We start from the raw sequence: 21,319 nt of genomic DNA, 5'->3' as shown, positions 1-21,319 counted from the left end.
ATTATTTTTGTTTAAGATTGTTTTTGGAAAAACTATCTCTTGTGCACACCAAAATGGCATTTCTGTGAAGCCAGTAATATTGTGAAATATCATTACTGTATACTTACATCATTTGATAAATAAAAAGTATTAATTTATTTAAAATAATACATAAATAAAATGTAAAAAACTAAAAAATTCATTAGCTTGGGTTAAACTAATTTTACTTTGTTGAATCAGCAGCTATGCTAATGATGTCTCTATTTTGTTTCTATGTTTTGCCACGGGATTTACATCCCGTGGTAACTAGGATTTACACAAGCTCCAGTCTGGATCCAGAACACCTGAGAAGAGATGATGCTAACCTTGAATCAACAAACAGAACTAACAATTATTGCTACATGTGTGACTGCATCATATAATAACTATTAATTAATAATATTGATAGTTCATCGTCTAGCTGACTACGTCTTGTATTATTATTATTTTTTTTTATTTTTTCTAAAATCCTGTCAAACGTGCACAAATTACTAGCTACTACTAAATATTGTAGAAACATAATTTTCTGTAAAGTTGCTTTGTAACGATTTGTATTGTAAAAAGCGCTATACAAATAAACTTGAATTGAATTGAATTAAAAAAACAACAACAAAAAAAACTCCAAACTTTTGAATGGAAATGGCTGTGTAATTTTTTTTTCATCAGACATTTTATATTCTAATAATATTATATTAAGCCATAAAAAAATAAAAATAAAGAATAAAATGTCATCATGTTTTTTTGCATTAGTGCAGTTTACTACACTGTTTTCACCTCTCTGTTGCAAATATTTATTTATTTTTTATTTATTTTTTGCCATTTATTTATTTTCTCAACTGGTTTCTCTCCGAACCCTTTCAACAATAATGAAGTTGTCTAATATTAACGACCAAGAGAAGACCAGCACAGAAAAAAATCAGAAAGTGCCTCTGGTTGCTCGATATGAATCAATAATTAAAAAAAAGTATGAAAGTTTCTTTTTGCAAAGAAATGAAGTAGCGATGAGTGAAAGCTTCTATAATTAAGTGTAGTAATCTTTTTTTCACAATCGAAGATTGCGAGGCCGCTGGTGATTAAATATTTGACCATAAAAATAATAAGATGAAAAGTGCACAACAATGCAATTTCACATCTGGACTTCTGCAGACCTGCAGAGGCAAATCCCTGCATAGAGTTCCTGTGCAGATCAGCACCCACTTGAGACGCCTAATTGCCTGCAGCTGAAAGGACTAATTGAGATGCCACATTTTCAAACCTATTTCCCCACGAATCATGACATTCTTATAATAGGCCGAGCGGAACTGTACGCCACTCCTGCGGCAATACATATCAAAGCCCGGCTCACGCATCACTTCCTGTTTTTAGCACAAGCCTCCAGATGTACCACACTGTCAAATCTCAAAAGAAGATCGGATGTGAGCACATTGAGATCTGTTTGGTTTGGTTGTTGAGATCGTGGAGGGAAATATTCTTCATGTATGCCGCTGAAGATGCTCGTATTCATGCACTGTGTTATCAAAGACGGGCAAATGAGAGAGAAGACGCGTTTTAGAAAAGGAGGACAGATCTTGGCATGGAAGAACCTGCCTTTGAGACATGATCTTGAATGCATCGGGCAGATAACAGTTGATGTTCTCCATTTGAAAGGGGTCAGCATCGCAGATCTTGTCATCTGTCCGGCCGTAATTGGCACTCTCGATCATGATGACATCACTTCCTGGACAGCGGAGGTCAATGGGGTAACCCTCGCAAGACAGCTCCCGCCTCACCAGACCAAACGGCATGGCTGCCCGGCTAAACCCTGGAAGACAGAGAGAGACTTTAGACTCCAAAAAATACACTTCACAAATCTAGTGTCATGACATGTCAAATATCAAGACAAAGAAGTCCAAGTCAAGTTATTTTAAAGGCTGTCAAACCGACAGCAAACAGTGTTTCAGCCCAGAATCAAAAAAAAGAAATAAGCAGTGGTGCCTGTTTGAAAGAACATTGTTTTTTTAAAAAAAAAAAACAATAAATATTTATTTAGTTAGTTATTTGTTGATTGATTTTTTTATTAGTTTTTTTTTTTACAATACCATATTTATATAAATAATTTAAAGCTGCAGTCCGTAATATTCTTCCTCAACATGCACACAGTTCTGTTTATTAACCACTAGAGCACCAAAAGTTATGGACTGCAGGTTTAAATTGTGATGCATTTATATATCATGGAGCCTGTCCTCCAACAAATAACGACCATATAGGTTGTTTGTGCAAGCACCTTATTACGACCTATATATACGTTTTAAAGTTAAGCGGCCTCTAGCGGCCATAAAAATAATGACAGTAAAGCGTTGCGTCTGTCGTCATGAAATGACGTATAACGTCATTACCAATCAAAACGCACGTTTATTTAAACGCAATGTGTGGACTTTACACCAATCTCACAGTATTTCCCACAAATTTAATAGGTGGCTTATTCGTTCGAATGTCCACACCTAACCCCACCCCTAAACCTAACCCTCACAGAAATCATGCTAAATTATGATTTATTGAGCATATACATTTTATGTGCACATCTGTTCTCTGGGATCGAACCCATGATAGCATGATTGCATATCAAGGTATAACGCAATAATCTACCAGCTGAGCTACACGAAACACAAATCAGAGTGCAAATAAAAGAGTACAAAACATTCATATGAAAACGACCTTTTGCCGATAGGGGCGCAATTGTAGTATACGCTCTGATGGGTCGTATTTCAGGGATTTGGACAAATGACCTATACGAGCGTATTGGTTGGAGGACAGGTTGATATCATGGTAGCATTTGTCTAGATATATTAAAGGGTTGTTCACATCGGTACGAATATCATGCACAACTATTGCCAACATTTAACACCTCGTGACTAATCAAAGGGCGCCAATGTGAGTGTGCACACCCACATGCAAAATAATAGCGTAATAGCATATATATATATATTTTTTTTACGCCTCAGGCTTGTTTTTTTTTGGTTTGATGTGCCGTTTTAAAAACTGTAGACCAAGAAGAAGCATCGAGGCGGGATGAATGTAGAGCTGCTGGTCTCATTGGTGTCTGAACACAAAGGGCTTCATGACAAACGTGACAGCGACTACAAAAATTTAGTTTTTATGGAAAGGAATTGCAGATTGAATAGGATTCATGTACTGGGGTATTTCTATATTTCATTAAGCGCCATCTAATGTCAGGGAGTGAATTTGCACGTTCACTCGGCTCATCGCCAACAAATATCACTTTGGTATGAACACAAAAGATGAGCCTAAAAACGTTGCGATAAGCCCATGCGATAATCGTCCCTGTGTGTACGAGGCTTAAGTCTTTATTCAAGTCTTTAGTAATGAGGATTTGGATGAAAAAATTGGGAAAATAATGCCACAAAGTAAGTAAGAATGTAAGTAAGTAAATAAAAAAGTAAATAAAGTTAAAAAGCACAAAAAATAAATAAAGTACTGACAAAAGTATTTCTCTCCATTTCATGGAAGGGTGAGAAAGGCCAGACAACAAGAGAGATAAAAAGATAAATAAATAAATAAATAAAATCAATCAGTCGATACATGTGCCGTGTTCTGCTAATGTGAAGAGTGTCAAATGTCTGCTCAGAGAGTGAAATCTAGTACTGAGCTCAGAGCAGCATGTAAAGGGCATTTCCCTCATCACGCTAATGTCAAACACAAATAAAACACATTCAGCCAATCACAAGCCTTGACCTTAAATATATCTCTATATTTAGAAATTAATCTCACATGCAAAATGCAGCACGGATGCACCAGAAAATAAGTACAAGAAAAATAATCAATTATGTGCTATGACTAAAAATTACATCTATCCATCTGCCCAGAAGGTGTATTTAAAAAGCAAACCCTCACCAAATCCCATTTGTGCATGTGAATCACAGCCAAGCAAAATATCTTACACTACAAGTCAACTTTAATACTTGAGGCTTCATTTTTTATTTGCTTGCTGCATCAGACTGTAAATGGGTTTAAAATGTGTCTTGTTTAAAATACTATTTTTTATTACAAAGATTCATAACCTGAGAGAAAGACTGCTCTTTAATCTATATTTCCTCCAGCAGTGCGTATAACTTTGGCCACATTAAGTAGAAATCCATCTAAAATCAATCTGTACGATTGATTTATTCAAGTAAGTGGAATTATAAAGTCTACATCGTGGCTCTGCATTTTTTTTTTCTCAGTCATGTTTTCAAATGAAGAGGAAAATAATCTGTCTGCTGAGAAGCTTCTCCTGTAATTATTCAGGCAGAACGCAGTCACTGTGCGTTTTATCCACAGCATTTCCCCCTGAGTTTGACATGCTGAGATGTTCTCAAAGACACTGACAGCAAAATGGATTCAAATGACTTTAAAAAGTCCATTCAGTGGAAATCAAATCTTGGGTTGTTGAACCAAGATTTATCGCAGATTTTTTTTTTTTTTTTTTTCAAATCTGTAGTCATTCCTTGTGACCATTAGAAAGGCAACACAGCAGCATGTTTTGACTGATGACAGGTGTTGTCGCCTCAGATATGTCATTTTATAGTGTGCGCTGCTCAACAACATGCAATTCAGTTTGTGACTCGGTAAAACCACCAGTGAGAGGTAAAGCTCAATAAAATGCCAACTGATAGTTCCAATTATGCTCAAGGAATGGATGAACTGCATTCAAAATCATTGTAAAACGCCAGTAAATCTAGTTACTACATCGGTTGGCATGTGTAAATTACAATGATAAAGAACAGCGTTATTTGAATTATTATTATTATTTACATATTGGTTGTCATATTGCTAGTGCTATAATTTTATAAGATAATTAAAAACAAAATTATTAATTAATTTATCTATCCTGCAATGAAAACTGAAAGTATGACTGTTACATTGTTACTATATATATATATATATATATATATATATATATATATATATATATATAATTTTTATTTTTTTCTATTAAAAGCATCAAAGGTATAGTAAAAAGTTTCAATCCATTTTTATTGTTGTTATTATTATAGCTTTTATTACTATTATTATAATTATTATAAAACATATATATAAAAGCTGTTCTATGGCATTTATATTTTATTTATTTAAAAAAAATTAAGCAGCACAACTGTTTTCAACACTGATAATAAGAAACTCTTCGAGCACAGAATTAGGAATACGTTACATTTTAAATCTTATACAAATAGGAAAGGGTTCTATTCAATTGTCCTAATAATTCACAGCACTTCTGTTTTACTGTACTGTTATATACTTTTATTTTCTGATCAAATAAATGCAGCCTTGCTTAGCATAATAAACATCTTTTGGAAACTTTACAAATCATCTTATGAATGTATACATCTTTTCAAAATGTACTAGTCGTGGATTGGCTGCAGTCAGAGCTCACAGAGCTCATGAAGCATTCAAGTAAATTGACACGAATAATGTGATTAAACGTTATCATGATTTATTTGCTCAGGTCTTTTCAGCCTTTAGCTGAAACATTTCAATTCACGGCCTCTTTCCCCTGGCCTACATTCCACTGCACTCTAATGCAACTCGATTGCTAGGTCACAACGGTGTTTGAACGGATCAATCGGGCTGCGGCGGTGTCCGTTAGACCGGGCTGCATTATCTCACTCGGCCCTTTTCCCTTCTGACTCCAGCTACACAGGAATAGCACAGCCAAACCCGCCCCCTTTTCACCTCATCCGATCGGCTCTGCTGAAACTCTTCATTTTCCCCAGCTGCGGTTCCGCCACATGGCCACCACACTCCATTCTTTCATTTTACCAGAACACCAGGAAAACCAGAGTATGTTGAGGGCGTGGACGGGACAGTAATGAGAAACTTCGATGTGTTTCTGCGGCCTGGCATGTCAAGTTTACAACACGCGATACTTCTCCAGTGTCTGGGAATTACATTAAAATGCATTCCCATTGCCAGAGCCCCGAAACGCCCACCAGCGCAGTGGATGCATCATGTAGTCCGCTGGAGCCTGCTTCATAAACAGCTTTTCAAAAGCAGGACAATTGATTAGGCCTGGAGTCACTGCTGACTCACGCTGTTATGGACGGATATTTCAGGACACGGTCAAATCTATACAGCAGAGAGAGAAAAAGGGCCAGACTTCCAAATCTAATTAAGAGGAAAAGACTTCTTTCTGTACGGAGGGCTTTTTTCACTATACTGTAAAATGTTACAAAGCAGATCGAAGTAGTTCAAGTAGCCTGGAACATTAACATTATATCACTTAATGAAATATATATTACAGCGAATTTCTTGCAACTACAGCTGCCAGTTATTTTTTCCTTAAAATTTAACAGGATTTTAACATTTAAAAAAGTGCTTGTTAACCAAACGCCTTCAAAAGCTTCTTTTTTTCATTTCTCATTGCTGCAGTCTGTCTCTAAACTTCATTGATTTGCTTTGATTAACTAATGAACAGTTTTAAAGATTTTTTTTTTTTTTTTTTTGTGGGGCAAATATACAGTAGGACACATTACACCTGACGTGCAAAGACAAACGCCCTCAACAAACTTGAGTCTATTAAACCATCAGATAATGTCAACGATCATTCAAATCTAGTAGATAAATCTGTCCTTCATGATGCACTTCAAATGAATATTGTAAGTTAACATATCCATGACTACAGGATAAATTATTACATTAGAGAAAACATCATGTTAGTACTCAAAAGACCAATTCTTACTATTAACTAGAATCCATATTGCCTGTTTATTATTTATAAAGCACATATTAAAAGTTTTTTCTGCATGAGCATATTTCATATCCCTTAATCCTACCTAAACTATACAACTACCTAACAAACCTTACTAACTTGTGTTAAAAGTTGTAGTTTACAGTCAGTGGATAGTGAGAACTGGTCCCTAAACTAAAGTGTGACCCTTTTTCCAAATAAAATACAAAAGGTGCAGAACTGCTACAATGACAAAGAAACTTAATTCTGTAATTTACTTAACGCTGCTAGATAATTAAAGAGGATTGTGAGTGCTAAATTATTCTACACCTTAATTACTATCTTTTTTTTCAAGTTTTTTTCAAGTAGATTGAGTTTCAATCTAAATAAATACATATTTACAGCTTGTTCAAATTTTCTAAGTTATGAGACTTAAGATTTTTTGTCTAGAACAGGCAGCGACAACCCAGAAACCAACAACGACAAAAAACCACCCACTGTGCCGGTGTGTTTTGAATGGCCAAGCAACTCCCATATTTTCTTAGAAAATGTAAAAATACAGTTTTATTAAAGATAATATTATATTAAGGCCCATGACCAAAAAAGATCATCCATTTTTAATCTTGGAAAATAAAGAGACATTGTACTAAGGGGCGGGAAAAACACAGTGACAACACCAAAGAAACCAAATTTGGCATTTTGCTCAGGAGAAAGGAAAGTAATTTAGATTAGTACACCCAAAAGCATTTGTAAACGGATTATAATTCTTTCAAGGGGAGAAAAAAAAGAAAAGGTTTTCCATATTATGCTGCATAGAGAGATTTAGAAGTCAGATTTTCATTTCTTGCTTAATTTCCTTTATTATCTCTATAAAGCCAAGGATCCATCGTCTCTTTTGTCTCAAAGTTGAGCATTTGTGTAATTTCCGCTCTGGTTTCAGCCGGTCAGGGTCAATGAGCAGTCGTGGTCAGACAGCAGGAAGGACAAAGTCCATTTGAAAGACATTTGCACCTCAATGACAAGGACTCAAAGTTTCTTCTATAGAAGCTTTAGTGATGGCCACTAACTACTTGACTTTTGTGTGTTCAGCCCTGTGTAATGTGACCAGAGCCCATCGAACGGTGGGTCAGCCATTTCACTCCCAAAATTATGAGTTTGCTCATTCAAATGAAACTTCAATTAGGTATTCATTCATTTACTATTTGAAGCGCTTCACCTCAGAATTGCCATAAAATGTATTTGATTCATCTAAAAGTAGTCTGGACATGACGAAACATTTTTGCTTTTTGGTACGCCTTGTGCCTAAGAGAATAATTCTGATTGATCCAAAGTGTTGGTTTTGGCTTTAGCCCATGGATCGCCTCTGCTTTTCCTGCGGCGATGCGCAAACTGGCTGTTGGGCCGGTTTTCATGTATAGTTTATGCCTGGTACCTTTCTTTCAGATCTGTATTATGCTGCACGGAAAACAGCCAGAGGTGTGCGAACTTTCAGCGCACGAACCGGCGCTTTTAAAAGTGAATGGGTCTCCTGCTCTCTCCTGATTAAATGACGTGGGTCAGGAACGGAGGCAGTAAATAATATATTAAAGAGAATGCTTGATTTCATCACCATGGCAACCTCTCCAGCAGTGCCATAATCGCTATAATCTCCCCTTGAGGCTTATCAGTCATTCTGGTCAGTCACCACAAGGGTCGCTTTTCAATTCCTTTCAGGTAGATAGGTAGCCAACTCTGAACTCTAGCGAACGGGCCCCACGTCGACACACAATGGAGTTCTTTCAGAGCCCAACCTTATCAGTTGCACTGCTGTACATGACTCCACAGATCTGCTCGGTGCAACTGGTGGGAGAGCCTTTTAATCAGGGCTCAAATACACCTCCCATTTAACCTTGTCGAGCTCTGTTACCATGTAAATGTTTTTATACATACAAGGTGCTTTTGTGCCGCCGAGATTAATTGCGGAAAACCGATACATGTGTTTTTAATTACACAAGATTATTTACGATGTTAGGGCAAAGAGGTTTTGATACTGAATCTTATTACACTGCATTCAAAACATGCTGTTTGAAGTGTAATTCCTGTATCCATTCTTTACTAGTAATTAATCTCTGAAATAATAAAATGTAAATAATAAAATCGCTAACCATATAATTGTGCACAGTTAAGACAGTTGTTATATACAATAAACATTTCTGGTAATGTACCGAATCAGCACTTGGTATAAAACACCAAATCCCAATCTAAATCTTAAGGCAACACTAGTTTATAACCACTGCTGGAAACTATTTATCTTGTTGACTATAAATAGCCTTGTAACTACATGTCACTACCAGTGGGGATGGGCGATACCAACATTTTATAATCTGATACGATACAAATACCGATACCAATACTATTGCTTAAATTGTATGTGCTTTTTAAAAAATAATGTTGATTTTTATGGGAAAAACAAAACTAAACAATAAATGCACTTACAGACAGACCATGTTAAGTAAGTGAAGTGAATGAGTGTCTCTGTGCATGTGTGTGTGGCTGTACACAAAAGCATCAATACCAAACAAGTAGCTTGTAAAAATCGATATATACAGTATAACTACTGCTGTATCTATGTGCCCCTCCCTAACTAACAGTCATTAAAATATTAGTAGTATTAGTAATATCTTCTAAGTATGGCAGCTGTGACCTAATGGTTAGAGAGCTGGACTAGTTACCAGAAGGTCGCCAGTTTGAGTCTCTGTGCTGGCATGAGTTGTAGGTAGAGGGGAGTGAATGCACAATGCTCTCTTCAACCCTCAATATCCATGGCTGAAGTGCCCTTGAGCAAGGCAATGGTCCCCCAGTTGCTCCCCGGGCGCTGGATCTATAGCTGCCCACTGCTCCGGGTGTGTGTTCACTTCTCACTGCTGTGTGTGTGTGCACTTGGATGGGTTAAATGCAGAGTACCAATTCCGAATATGGGTTACCATACTTGGCAAATGTCACGACTTTCACTTATTATACTAAATCTAACCTGAAACATAACCGAGTCTACTTATACGTTAATGAGAGTTAGTTGGCGTAGTTGCAAAGATAATAATAGTCAACAGAAGGAACCATCAAAATAAAAGTGTAACCCCACTGCTATAGCACCGGTGGAACAGGATTTGAATACAACTGCTTTTGCAACCAGGCTTTAGAAGCTTTGTGTTCTTAAACTGGTCAATTTTTCACACTCCGCAGCCAAGTAAAATAAATAAATAAATAAATAAATAAATAATAATAATAAAATAAAATGGAGGTGTGGGGAACTTAGAAAAGTGTTTATATGCTAGCTACTCCCACTGTAAACACAGATAGCAGTCCCCTTACCGGAAACACCAGGATCAGCTTTCACTTTTACAGTAAGTCAGGAGTTCCTGCATCTCTGCTGCCCAATTCCCATGATCCTGCTCTAATTCTGTCATCACCTTTGGGGTGACATTGACCCATTCTGTGCGCAACAGCCAGGCAAAAATGCTAATTTGACGAGGACAGCGGCCGGTCTCTTTAGAGCCATAATATTTTAATCTCCCCAACGTGGCAAATCAATCGGAAAGTGACCATCTGCCAGGATATGAGTGTCACTGCAGAGGGGTAATGAACAGAGCACGAGTGATAAAGATCACCATCATCGGCCTGCTGTAAGCTGCCTCATACTGACCGCCAAGGAGCCAGATGACAAACAGATGAGTCATGTCACCATTTCACCTAATAAAGAAATATTACCAGACTCAAGAAAACAGCCCACGGAAGAGTCCCTTATGCGGTGCATTTTCGTGTATGATAATAGAATGCAGCGGTTTTGGTATTTGCAATAAGGTTGAGGTGAGATCTAAACTGCTTTCCGAGTCTTCCGGGAAAAGCCACTGGGGCCAACAGCAAAGAGTTTTAATATGGTTATTCAAGCTTGACACGGCATGCCGTCCTGCAGAGAACCGAAAGGATTCTTGACCTCTTCATGCTTGCCAAACCCTGTTAATGTAGTTTGAACTGTGTTTTGTCCTGTCAATGGCTACAGCTGTTTGTAAATGAGCTTGACGTTTCATAGCCGACTAGTATTATTACACACTTGCAGTTGACAACGTAGCTTACCAGGAGAGTTTTAAAAGAGGAAAGGGACCCATAATACTCTGAATCAGCTTGGAGCCACTGGAGACGCAGCTTGATACCTGCATTTTTTTGTTGCTTTCTTGCTCCCTGCTAGCCAAATACTAGAAAAATCTACGGAAGGCAAAGACGCCAATGAGGAGACGTTTCTTCCTCCCACAGAGTGGTTTCCATAATCCTGCAATATCCTTTATAAGGGCATGTTGTCTTTGGAAGTCAGGTCGCACCAGAGGGAGAACAACAGGGCAATGCAAATATCCTCAACAGGGGAGATGCTCTCAGGCTGAATGAGATCTGTGTAGAAAAAAAATAAAAAATACTGAAGCTCGGTAAGCTATGATAAGGATGCAACCCTCGGCATGGGTGCGTGTAAACATCTTTGGTATTCTTTGGCCAAATCTTAGCATTATAACTTTATTAACTAGGCATATGTCTACAGTGTAAACTTAAGCCTGGTATTAATCCAAATAATGAGATTGCGTACATTGTTTCATAACACAGCCACTCTGACTGGCCACTTCTGTAGTCTTGATGCCTCATTGGGCCATTAAAAACACAATACAAAAAATAACTGGCAGTGTCAGTAGTTTACCAAAAAGAGGCGTTAAACATGTTCGTAAGCTATCGGCTCCTGGGCTCATTGGTATTCAACACCACCATTTGCCCCAATTCATCTGCATCCTTCTCTTCCATGGCAACAGCAGGCGGGCTATCAGGAGGATCTTTGATATAGGTACATGCTTGTACAGAAATAAAATAAAATAAAAAAAACTATGTCATTTAGCTTTGGGTAGGACTATAAAACATATCCTGCTGGTTCTTGCATTGTTTAGGGAAGTCTTTGTAAAACTGGCTTCAAGCTTGTCTTCATTTGCAACTTTTTACATATTAAGCTGAGACCGATTTATTATTATTATTTTTTTTTATCTATTCCACAGACAACTGTTGAGCATATGGTTAATGTTGTGAAGCTGTTTTTGTCCTTTATATTAATTAATTGTAAAAAAAAAAATCAGCATGTTTTTAATGTTTATTTATAAAGGTAAATAATAATAATAATAATGATATAAAATTATGAATACAATATATATATATATATATATATATATATATATATATATATATATATATATATATATATATATATATATATATATATATATATATATACATAATTATAATTTTTTTCAATAACTATTTGAAAGCAACATAACTCCATGGTACACAGACCTTTGCATACGCGTTTTAAACTTTTTTTTTTTCCTCAGGCAAATTACTTCAATGACACATTAAATGTGCACTTTTATTTATTTATTTACTTATTTATTTATTAACTATACAACGTTTTATATATATAAAGATATAAATAGTGCTCACATGAGATTCCAGTTATATCAGTAGCATAAAAGCCATTTTATTTTACATGGAGCGGGTCAGTATGGGCAAATATGTTAAGATGAAGTGGCCAGTCAAATATTATTCACTTGATCTCAGTCACTTTTTATTTTAATAAAAAAAGCCACGGAAAATAGTGCATTTTTAATAATGAAAAATTAGCTTTTGCATTATGTACTGTATACCTATTTATCCAGCATGTAAAAATCTTCAAATAGGCATCAACAATTGTTGACAATACATCTGTGCCTTTACAATGACAGAAAAATGCTACTTATTGAAACATTTTAATGACTGTCCAGCCATTAGATAAGAAGCCACTATACATATTTCTGAGGTCTTTGTGTTTTTCAGTGCTGTTAAGTGGCACAAGCGAGACCAACAACCTCCACACTGACTCACACATGTAAATCAACCTTTACACTTAATTAAGCACAATGGGCCACATCAAGGTCATGAATTCTTCCTTTATAGCCGCCTATTGACGAATCATCTACTGCACTGCCAGCGTCTGGCTTTCACACCCTGCTTCATATCTGAAAACCCTCGAGGGGACACTAAAAATGCAAGGACAACCTAGAATAAAAAAAGCCTTTATGACACTTGTGCTGTATGGTTTTGAGTTCACAAGCTATGGGTATTCATTAGCAAGATATACGGGGAGATAATTTCACCCTGGAATCTATCTGCTTCTCTAAAATTGCTCACGCTGTCAGAAATTAGTGCCTATATGCCTTGTTTGAATTCTCATTTAACTACACTAGAAAAGAAAAAAAAAAACCCTGTGCAAAGGGTTTGCCGACATTTACAGAGACATGTTGGAATAGTACATTTTTGGGTAACATGCAGCTAATGTTCCATGACAATCTGATATCCTAATAAACCTATCTGATCCAGTCAAACAAGATTACAATCCACACTGTACCGTATTTAAGACTACTCCTCACCCAGCCCAGTATAACTGAAAATCAAGTGGAAAATGGAGTTACCACATCCATGCTGGCTTACAGATGACTTAAATATAAAATATAATGCAGTAAAGTTCTTAAAACCATACATATATGGAAAAATAATTAGCGGTGTTTGCTAAGTGATGCATCGCTATTAGTATTATTTATATGAAGAGCATCGAGTGGAAAATCCAATCGACTGAAGGCTCAAGAATACCACAAAGAGTTGAGAAAGGCTCTTTTGATATGGGACAGTAACTACCTAGCAACCACCCAGAACACATTGGAAACTGACATGCTAAAACGCTTTGAAGACCCTAGAAACCTCATAGCAACAGCCTGGCATCCATCCATCATAGAGGATAATTTGGAATAGACAGTCAGTGCTCCATCTATAATCATACTCCAATAAAATGTTCTGGTTTTGTATTTTCATTGCATTATGTAAAATTGCACTCTAAGAAAAACTGCTTAGTAAAGTGAACTCTGGTTAAGGTTTGAAGCACCCTACATGGAGTTTAATACTCTTGTCCTTGAGGTTCATAGAATGAATAAATGCCTCCAAAAGACTTTCAAGGGTAAAATGTTATAAATTAATGTGAGAAAAGACAAAATATGTGCTGTACTGCTTTTCTGACCTATAATTCTTTGTGGAACGGACCTCTGGCCTATAAGATGTTGCACTCAACATGCAGCCAGGTTATTTGCCCAAACTGTTTGTCACATGTCTGAAATGTAATATTCGTTCAGCTCTCCTGATACCATTGATACTTATTGCTGCAGGAAACCCATCACACAAGTACTGAGTTAGTGTCACATCAGAGGAGAGTCTCATTTTCAGAGTTTTATAAGTTGGTCAAAGTGAAATATTAGGAGAAGGCTCAACTGAAATACCACTACACTCTTATATTTTGTCAAATGGCAAATGTTATTTATAAATCAATTGAATTATGTAGGGTTTCCAAGCAGAATCCACAAAGAGTCATAGAAAACATGGAAATATTGGATTATTATTATTATTATTATTATACAACTACAGTTTTGGGAATTCATTAAACAACTTGCTCTCAAAATATTTAGGATAAAGTTGAAACTAATGAAATGTAAAAACTCTACGAAGTTTCATGAGTAATACAAGTTTAATCATTTTCTCTGGGTTGATAAATAGGATCACTTTCAAACTCCTTAAGATCTCATGTTTGCGGTCTGAATGGCCCAAGAAAGCACTATAGTGTCTGTTTTACAAAGTTCATGGGAATTGGCTTCAGTCAACATTACTTTAAATATATGAATGTGAGGTTCTGAACTTTTGGAGCACTTTTCAGTACAATCACAGGCATCCAGACACTTCAGCACATAACAGCCCCCGCTCTAGTCCGGCTGAAAGGATGAGTGTGTTTGAAAACGTGTCTGAGGCTGTCTGAAAAATATCAGAATGTAGTCAGTCACTCAGACTGCAGAGACGAGGCGCAGATGGCCCTGAAAGCTTGAGGTGCTACAGCAAAAAAGAAAACTGACTGAACAAAAGACTGAACATGAGCTATTTCCAATGTATTATATGTACACTAGTGTGGAATGCTGTGTAAACTGGGGAGTTTTTCAACATTAAAATGTCACATTCAATACTTATTATTTTAGGAAATAGTGTATAAATTATGTGGACATAGACCAGGTTCAAGGTGTTTCTTCTAAGATGTTGTTTCAAACACTGCAGTGGGATTTGGGGACCAAATTTAGGATTTAAACAAAGCAAAACAGAACCTCATAGCATCATGTTAGTAAAAACATTGCATTGGAATCCTTGCTCTTAATGGGTTACTCCATCCCAAAAATGAAAATGTTATCATTAATCACTTACCCCCATGTCGCCCAAACCTGTGAAAGCTTCATTTGCCGTCGGAACACAATTTAAGATATTTTGGATGAAAACCGGGAGGCTTGTGACTGTCCCATTGACTGCCAAGTAAATTACAATATACTCTCGTCTGTGTCAGCCGCGCCACATGGATGCGCTGTTTTCTTTCAAATCAAAGCGTAAATACACATAGAGAATGTATCCTTGTGGCGTGGCTGACAAACAAGAGGATATGCTATGCTTATGTGGAGAGACACAGAGGAGATGAATTGTTGAATAAAGTCGCTATTTTTGTTTTATTTGCATACAAAAAGTATTCCTCATCACTTCATAATGTTACGGTTAAACAACTGATGGCAGATGGACTATTGTGACAATGTCTTTCATACTTTTCTGGACTTTGACACTGTAATTTACTTGGCAGTCAATGGGACAGTCACAAGCCTCCCGGTTTTCATCCAAAATATCTTAAATTGTGCTCCGAAGATGAATTAAGCTTTTACGGGTTTGGAACGACATAGGGGTAAGTGAATAATGACAAAATGTTCATTTTGGGGTGGAGTAACCCTTTAAATTGTTGCATTCAGTAATTCAGTCATTTGTTTAAGAAGAAATGCAACATTACATGTGCAGTCTAATAAATGGGCGAGTTTCAAATTGTAATGGACATTATTGCACACACACACAAAGGTAAATGAAAGGCTGCCTTTTCTATTTTCTATTTTAAAGCAAATGATAATTACAAAAATCTTTTAATAATTGTAAAACATTTTAAATTAATTTGATGTCATTTTATTCATTTATAATAATTGACTTTTTATGTACCTTTTATGAATATGATTTTAATCACTTGAAATCACTAGTGAATTGCTATTGTGTATAAAATCTTATTTTACATAAACTGTTCTTCTTCCTTAAAACTGAAATGGCTTGTCAGCTATTCATTGTTAAAGTTATTATTTACACATTTGATAATAAGGAACACAAAAGGCACTCATTTCCCAGAATCTCCGAAATGTCAGTGTCGACCTTCTTTAAAGGGCTCAATTCCAAGGCACAAAGTAAAACTCAGCTTTCCAACCTTTAGATTAATCTCGTTCTTGGGAATGTTTTTTTTTTGTCTGGGTGTCTACCTCAAAGCATTTTTTAAACTACAGCAGGATACAGTTCATTTAGTAGGACTGGTGAGAACAAACCTCCCTGTGAGTAACAGAATCTGCTGCACATTTTCAGCCATCGATCTTTGAGATGACATCACTGATACATTCTCTTGTGAAGAACGATTGCAACATCTGCTGTGACGGCCACACAAATGGGAACTGTCCTAATTTATATCGCAAGAAACTGAGGAATGCTAAACTAGTCTTTTGATTCTCAATTTTAAAATTAAACATTTCCAAAGCCACCCTTGGATTAGTTTTTAGTTGTTGAGTAGTCCACCCAAAAATGAAAATCTTACTCATCATACTCATGTCATTCAAAACTATTAAGACAACAGTGCCGGCTAGATTACTTACAAATGGTTGTCCATTACTGAATACAAATTGCATGATGAAAACTGTAGTTAGTAACACAATCTGGATTAAACATATTGCAGTGTGACTATATTTTCATTACTTTTATGTTGTAGACTTGAATTTGATTATTGTGTATCAATAAGAAAAAAAAAAACAGAGAGAAAATATATTTATTTTTTATCAACATCACGAAAAGCATCAAACATTACATAATGCTTAAAAAAAATGATATATATATATATTAGGGGTGTAACGGTACGTGTATTCGTACCGGACCGTTTCGTTACAGGGCTTTCGGTACAGTGCACGTGTGTACCAAATGACCAAATGCAATATTTTGTATGCGGAACATAGGTACATTTTCGTGTTTCCAAACGAACATATTAAGTGGCGGAAGTCTCCGTGTTCAGCGCAAATCCCGCCCTGCAGCTGATTCTAAGGCCGGCGACACACTGGTTGCGTGGTGTGAGCGTGGTGTTTCTGCTGCGTGTCAGTTGCGTGACGGCTGCTTCGCGTTTTCTGTGTCTTTATACACCAGAATCGTGCCTGACGCGGCGCTGGCGCGCTGCTGCTACTGTAGTTGACATAGAGGGAGACCGCCGACAGACCAGGATCTTGTCTCCACAACAACAATATCTATACTTCATGTTGAGCATAAATATAAAGCCTTATGATAAAGGACACCGTCAACAGTATTGACGGCAAAATAGTGTGAACATCACTACAACTAGGAAAAAAAAGATTGTAAATCAAACGCAGCTCCCGTCGGCATTTAAACAGACCTTTGCTCTTAATACCGATTGGTCCAATGCAATAACGAAATCTGAGCAGGTCTACAAACTGAAACTGTTGATGCTGCACTTTACACTTTGGAAAAGTTATACATATATTTTTAAATATGAGTAGGCCTACAAGCTGGGATTGGTAATGCTGCACTGTAATCATAGTTATTTATTTATATTTTTCATTATATTTTATTATATGATATTGGTTTGAGACTGAGAGTATTTTATTTAGTGGAGAACTTTGCAGCAGTATTTTATTTCTTATTCTTTTTTTTATTTTATATATACTTTATTAAAAAGTATTTAAAAAAAAGTGTAAACAAATTGTTAAAAACGTTTATAGTAATAAACAACCTGCAGTTTAATGTTTGCATTTCTTTCCCTTACTGTACCGAAAATGAACCGAACCGTGACTTTAAAACCGAGGTACGTACCGAACCGTGATTTTTGCGTACCGTTACACCACTTATATATATATATATATATAAATGTGTGCGCGTGTGTGTGTGTGTAGCGACGTGAATATTATGCTAACATCTTTTGCAGAACAGAATGCCATACCAGTTCAGACTGATCCAAAGATGAAACAATAGTGACAGAATCGTCTTTTTTAGGTGAATTATTCATGCAATTGTTAAAACAACTCCAGTTACAGTAACTGAGACCTGTTAGCTAAACAAGTTAACGTGGGAAAGCAAACTGTTTGTGTGATTGCTGTCGCCACTCTACCGCTATCTTGATTTTAGTCATCTAGATCTGTGATGTTGATCAGAGATTCGGGAGTAAAACAGAAGAGAGAAGATGAGTAACAGGGATGCATCTTTTCATCTTTGTTTTCAAAGTTCTGAGGCGAATCCGCAACCCCATCTCTTGGCTCCATCCATCTGTCTGATCGAATCTTTCAGACTCGAAACAAAAACAAGAGAAGTGAAACAAAGATGGTTATAATAGGGGCCTGTATCTCTTCACGATATCACCCCCTCAAGATCTTTTAAACAAGCGCAGTACAGAGAGCCCGTCCCAAACACCAGAGAGCCAAATCGTAAATATTCCAGAGCACAATTCTGTTTAGATTTGAAATGTGTTTTAACAAGAAGATAAGGTGTAAGGTCTGATTTCAGTGGGTCTGCTGTGACCTCCTGCTGCTGTACCCATCATTTCACCAACCAGCTTGACACCAAACAAGATAAGAGAGAGCCAGAAACACAGACACAACACGCACAGACTCATGTGGGCTGAAAACCTGCAAACACTCAGGAACCTGTAATAAGAGATGGTCTTCATCACTGTCAATTTAAGCAATGTATAGTTGTCTTCTCAGCTGAAACTGTCCCTGAAAGAGCAGGCATTTCTCTCTAATGCCATCAGTGTTGAGGAAGCAACTTTGAAACTGTAGCTTGCCAAGGTGCAAATAATTTGGCTTCAACTTACAGTCAAACTTCTCCTGAAAAAGTAGTTGGCGAGCACTAACAAAAGGTAACACACTCCATGGAAACTGCTTAAGTGGGCAATATATGAGTTAAAATTGTATTGAGTTGAATTAATCTTTACTGAAGAAAAAAAAGTAGTAATTGATATGTTTGGTCAAGGATCTGCCTCTACTTGATGTAAATATATTGTACAGTGTCCGTTTGTTGTGGTAAACTAATTTAATATGACTGAAACCACATGAAGCACATTTAAGGATCACCTGAAAAACATTGGTCAAATAAATAAAGGAAAAATGCAGTGTTGTTTGTCTAAAATTCCTAGATAGATAGATTATATAATTCTTTAAAAATAGCCAGTATTTATCTTGCACAAAATAATGAAGATTTTGATTACTTAATCATTATTACCGAACTCCGTGATTCATTTTAATTTTGCAACTTAATAAAAACTATTCTGGAAACTGACAAACTGTTTTCTGGACTGAAAATACCCACTTGGTATGTTTCCTTGAAATGGTCTTTGTAGTATTTTGACAAAAACAGACAAAAGAATGTTTTAATTTTAGGTTTACAATAACATTATTACATTCTTATAATAGCTTTAAAAGAAATTTACAACCCAGCTGTTCAAGCCTAGTACTCAAAAAAGGAAAACAGCTGAGCTACTGTTGCACTACTCAAAAATGTAGTTAAGTTTGTATTGTTGCCATTTTTAGTTAGTTGTTCCCGACTGAATGCCACAAGAAGAATTTTAGTCTCTTACAAACAAATGTCCATCCAATGCTAATCTGTTTTACGCAGCTGATTAGAGATAAATGCAAAACAATGCAAATGTATTAGCAACGCGAATGAGTTTCAATCACTTTCTCATCAGATCACCCACACCCAGAAGTCTATTATCCCGAAACCATGCTGCAAGCTACACTACAAACAAATTACCAACAGACACCAATAACACAATGTTTTGTATCATCCAGACTGAGCGGGAAGAGCAGGAAACACAGTAAACGAGTAATGTGACTAGCCCTGTTTGATTTTTGCATGACAACCACCAATCATGAGGCAGCTGTTATGAGGCTTAATCTATTAAAACCAGCGTCTCCTCCCGGTTGAATCCTAATGAGGATTTAAAGAGCTCGCCTGCAGGGGGCCGTCGGACAACAGACACACCTTGCTGAGCGGTCTGCCCCCGACCTGCTATTGTCCTTTCTTATCATACTGATCAGGAGGAGGGCTGATGAAAGACAGTGAAGACGAATGCGGGCGTATTGACCCCCCGGCCGCTCGGCATTATGGGAAGTCTGATTCCTCAGTCTGATAGAAAACCCCTGGGTAAGAGGAAAAACAAAAAGCAGGAGACAAGAAGAAGAAAGACACAAAGAGAGCCGTGTAGTCTGAGGTATAAAACCCAAAACAAAGGAATCCGAGATCTGGATCCAAGATCTTAATAAAGAAGCTAAATGCGGGGGAATTCAGATATATTGATATTGAAGGAACGTCGATATGAACAAAAAGCCACAGGGCTGAGGCTGAGGGGAATTGGTTTTAGCTGCTCAAAGATAATCAGTTTCGCTAGTTTAAATGTGTAACTGCACAGATGGGATTTTGAGGCATGTGAAAGACTTGTCCACACTTGTCCGTCTCTAAAGAGAACGGCGCATTTTCACAGCAGGATCCACGTCATTTAATCAGACCCTCCGGTATGAAACAAATCTGAGATGAATCTTGCACATTAGCATTCCCTGCAAAAAAGATAAAAAAATAAAAATGATACCAGCCCAAGTTGGTCTGCAAGCCTGACTGAGCTGGTTAGGCTAGTCTGATTCGATGATTAAGAAATAAAAAGGTTTCGGGCACTTCTCAGCTGGTCAGACTTCGTAATCAACTAAAACCAGCAAATTACTTTAGGTTAGTTTATTTACTTTACTATTTTATTTTTATTATTATTCAGCAGGTTCAGCATTAACATAATGGGTCTCAATACGAAATAAAAATAATCAGTCCACAAATATATTAAATTAGATTATTTTTGTTTCATCTACTGAAAAAATACATAAAATCACAACACAAATCACATATTTTTTTTCCCCTAAAATACTTGATTGACACTTGAGGAGACAAATGCGCAACCCCGTCAATCAATGAAACCGGAAAGATCCGCTCTAATTCTGTCTGTGTGTGATTTAAGAGAGACCAGCGGCCCAGAGACATGCAGAAAGGGACAGAATACGAGAAAGAGAGACATGTGGGAGGGAGAAAGACCGTGAGAGAGACGTCTAGACGAAAACAGTAACAGAAAATGTAAGAAACAACAACTCGACAAACCTTGATATGAGCGGCTCCCCAAAACAAACAAAAACAAACAACCAAGACAACCAGCCCAACCTAAAGTAAGCAGTAAGGTCTATCCTGTCTTTCTCATGATACAACACAAAATGTATATTTGTGAACTGACACAAGCACACACACACACACACAGCTATATATAGAGCTGCCATTTTAGACGTCACTGTGACATATTTTTACTGTTAATCAGCAGAC

At 36.8% G+C, this 21,319-nt stretch overlaps 1 protein-coding gene across 26 annotated transcripts in view; it reads right to left on the bottom strand.

Moving 5' to 3' along the window:
• Positions 1 to 21,319, bottom strand: part of LOC132126641 (adhesion G protein-coupled receptor L2-like) — a 97,246-nt gene that overhangs the window by 50,441 nt on the left and 25,486 nt on the right. For all 26 annotated transcript variants that reach the window (XR_009427426.1, XM_059538035.1, XM_059538037.1 and 23 more), the window contains exon 3: positions 1,606 to 1,819. Coding sequence is in view for 25 of the 26 variants with exons in the window: in XM_059538035.1 (XP_059394018.1) it covers positions 1,606 to 1,819 (214 nt within the window). In the remaining variant the exon portion in view is untranslated. The remainder of the gene's footprint in view (positions 1 to 1,605; positions 1,820 to 21,319) is intronic.

Source organism: Carassius carassius, chromosome 44 (genome assembly GCF_963082965.1).
Source record: "Carassius carassius chromosome 44, fCarCar2.1, whole genome shotgun sequence".
Taxonomy (NCBI): domain Eukaryota; kingdom Metazoa; phylum Chordata; class Actinopteri; order Cypriniformes; family Cyprinidae; genus Carassius; species Carassius carassius.
The sequence above is the reverse complement of the archived record's forward strand: the minus strand, read 5'-3'. Positions and strand labels throughout refer to the sequence as shown.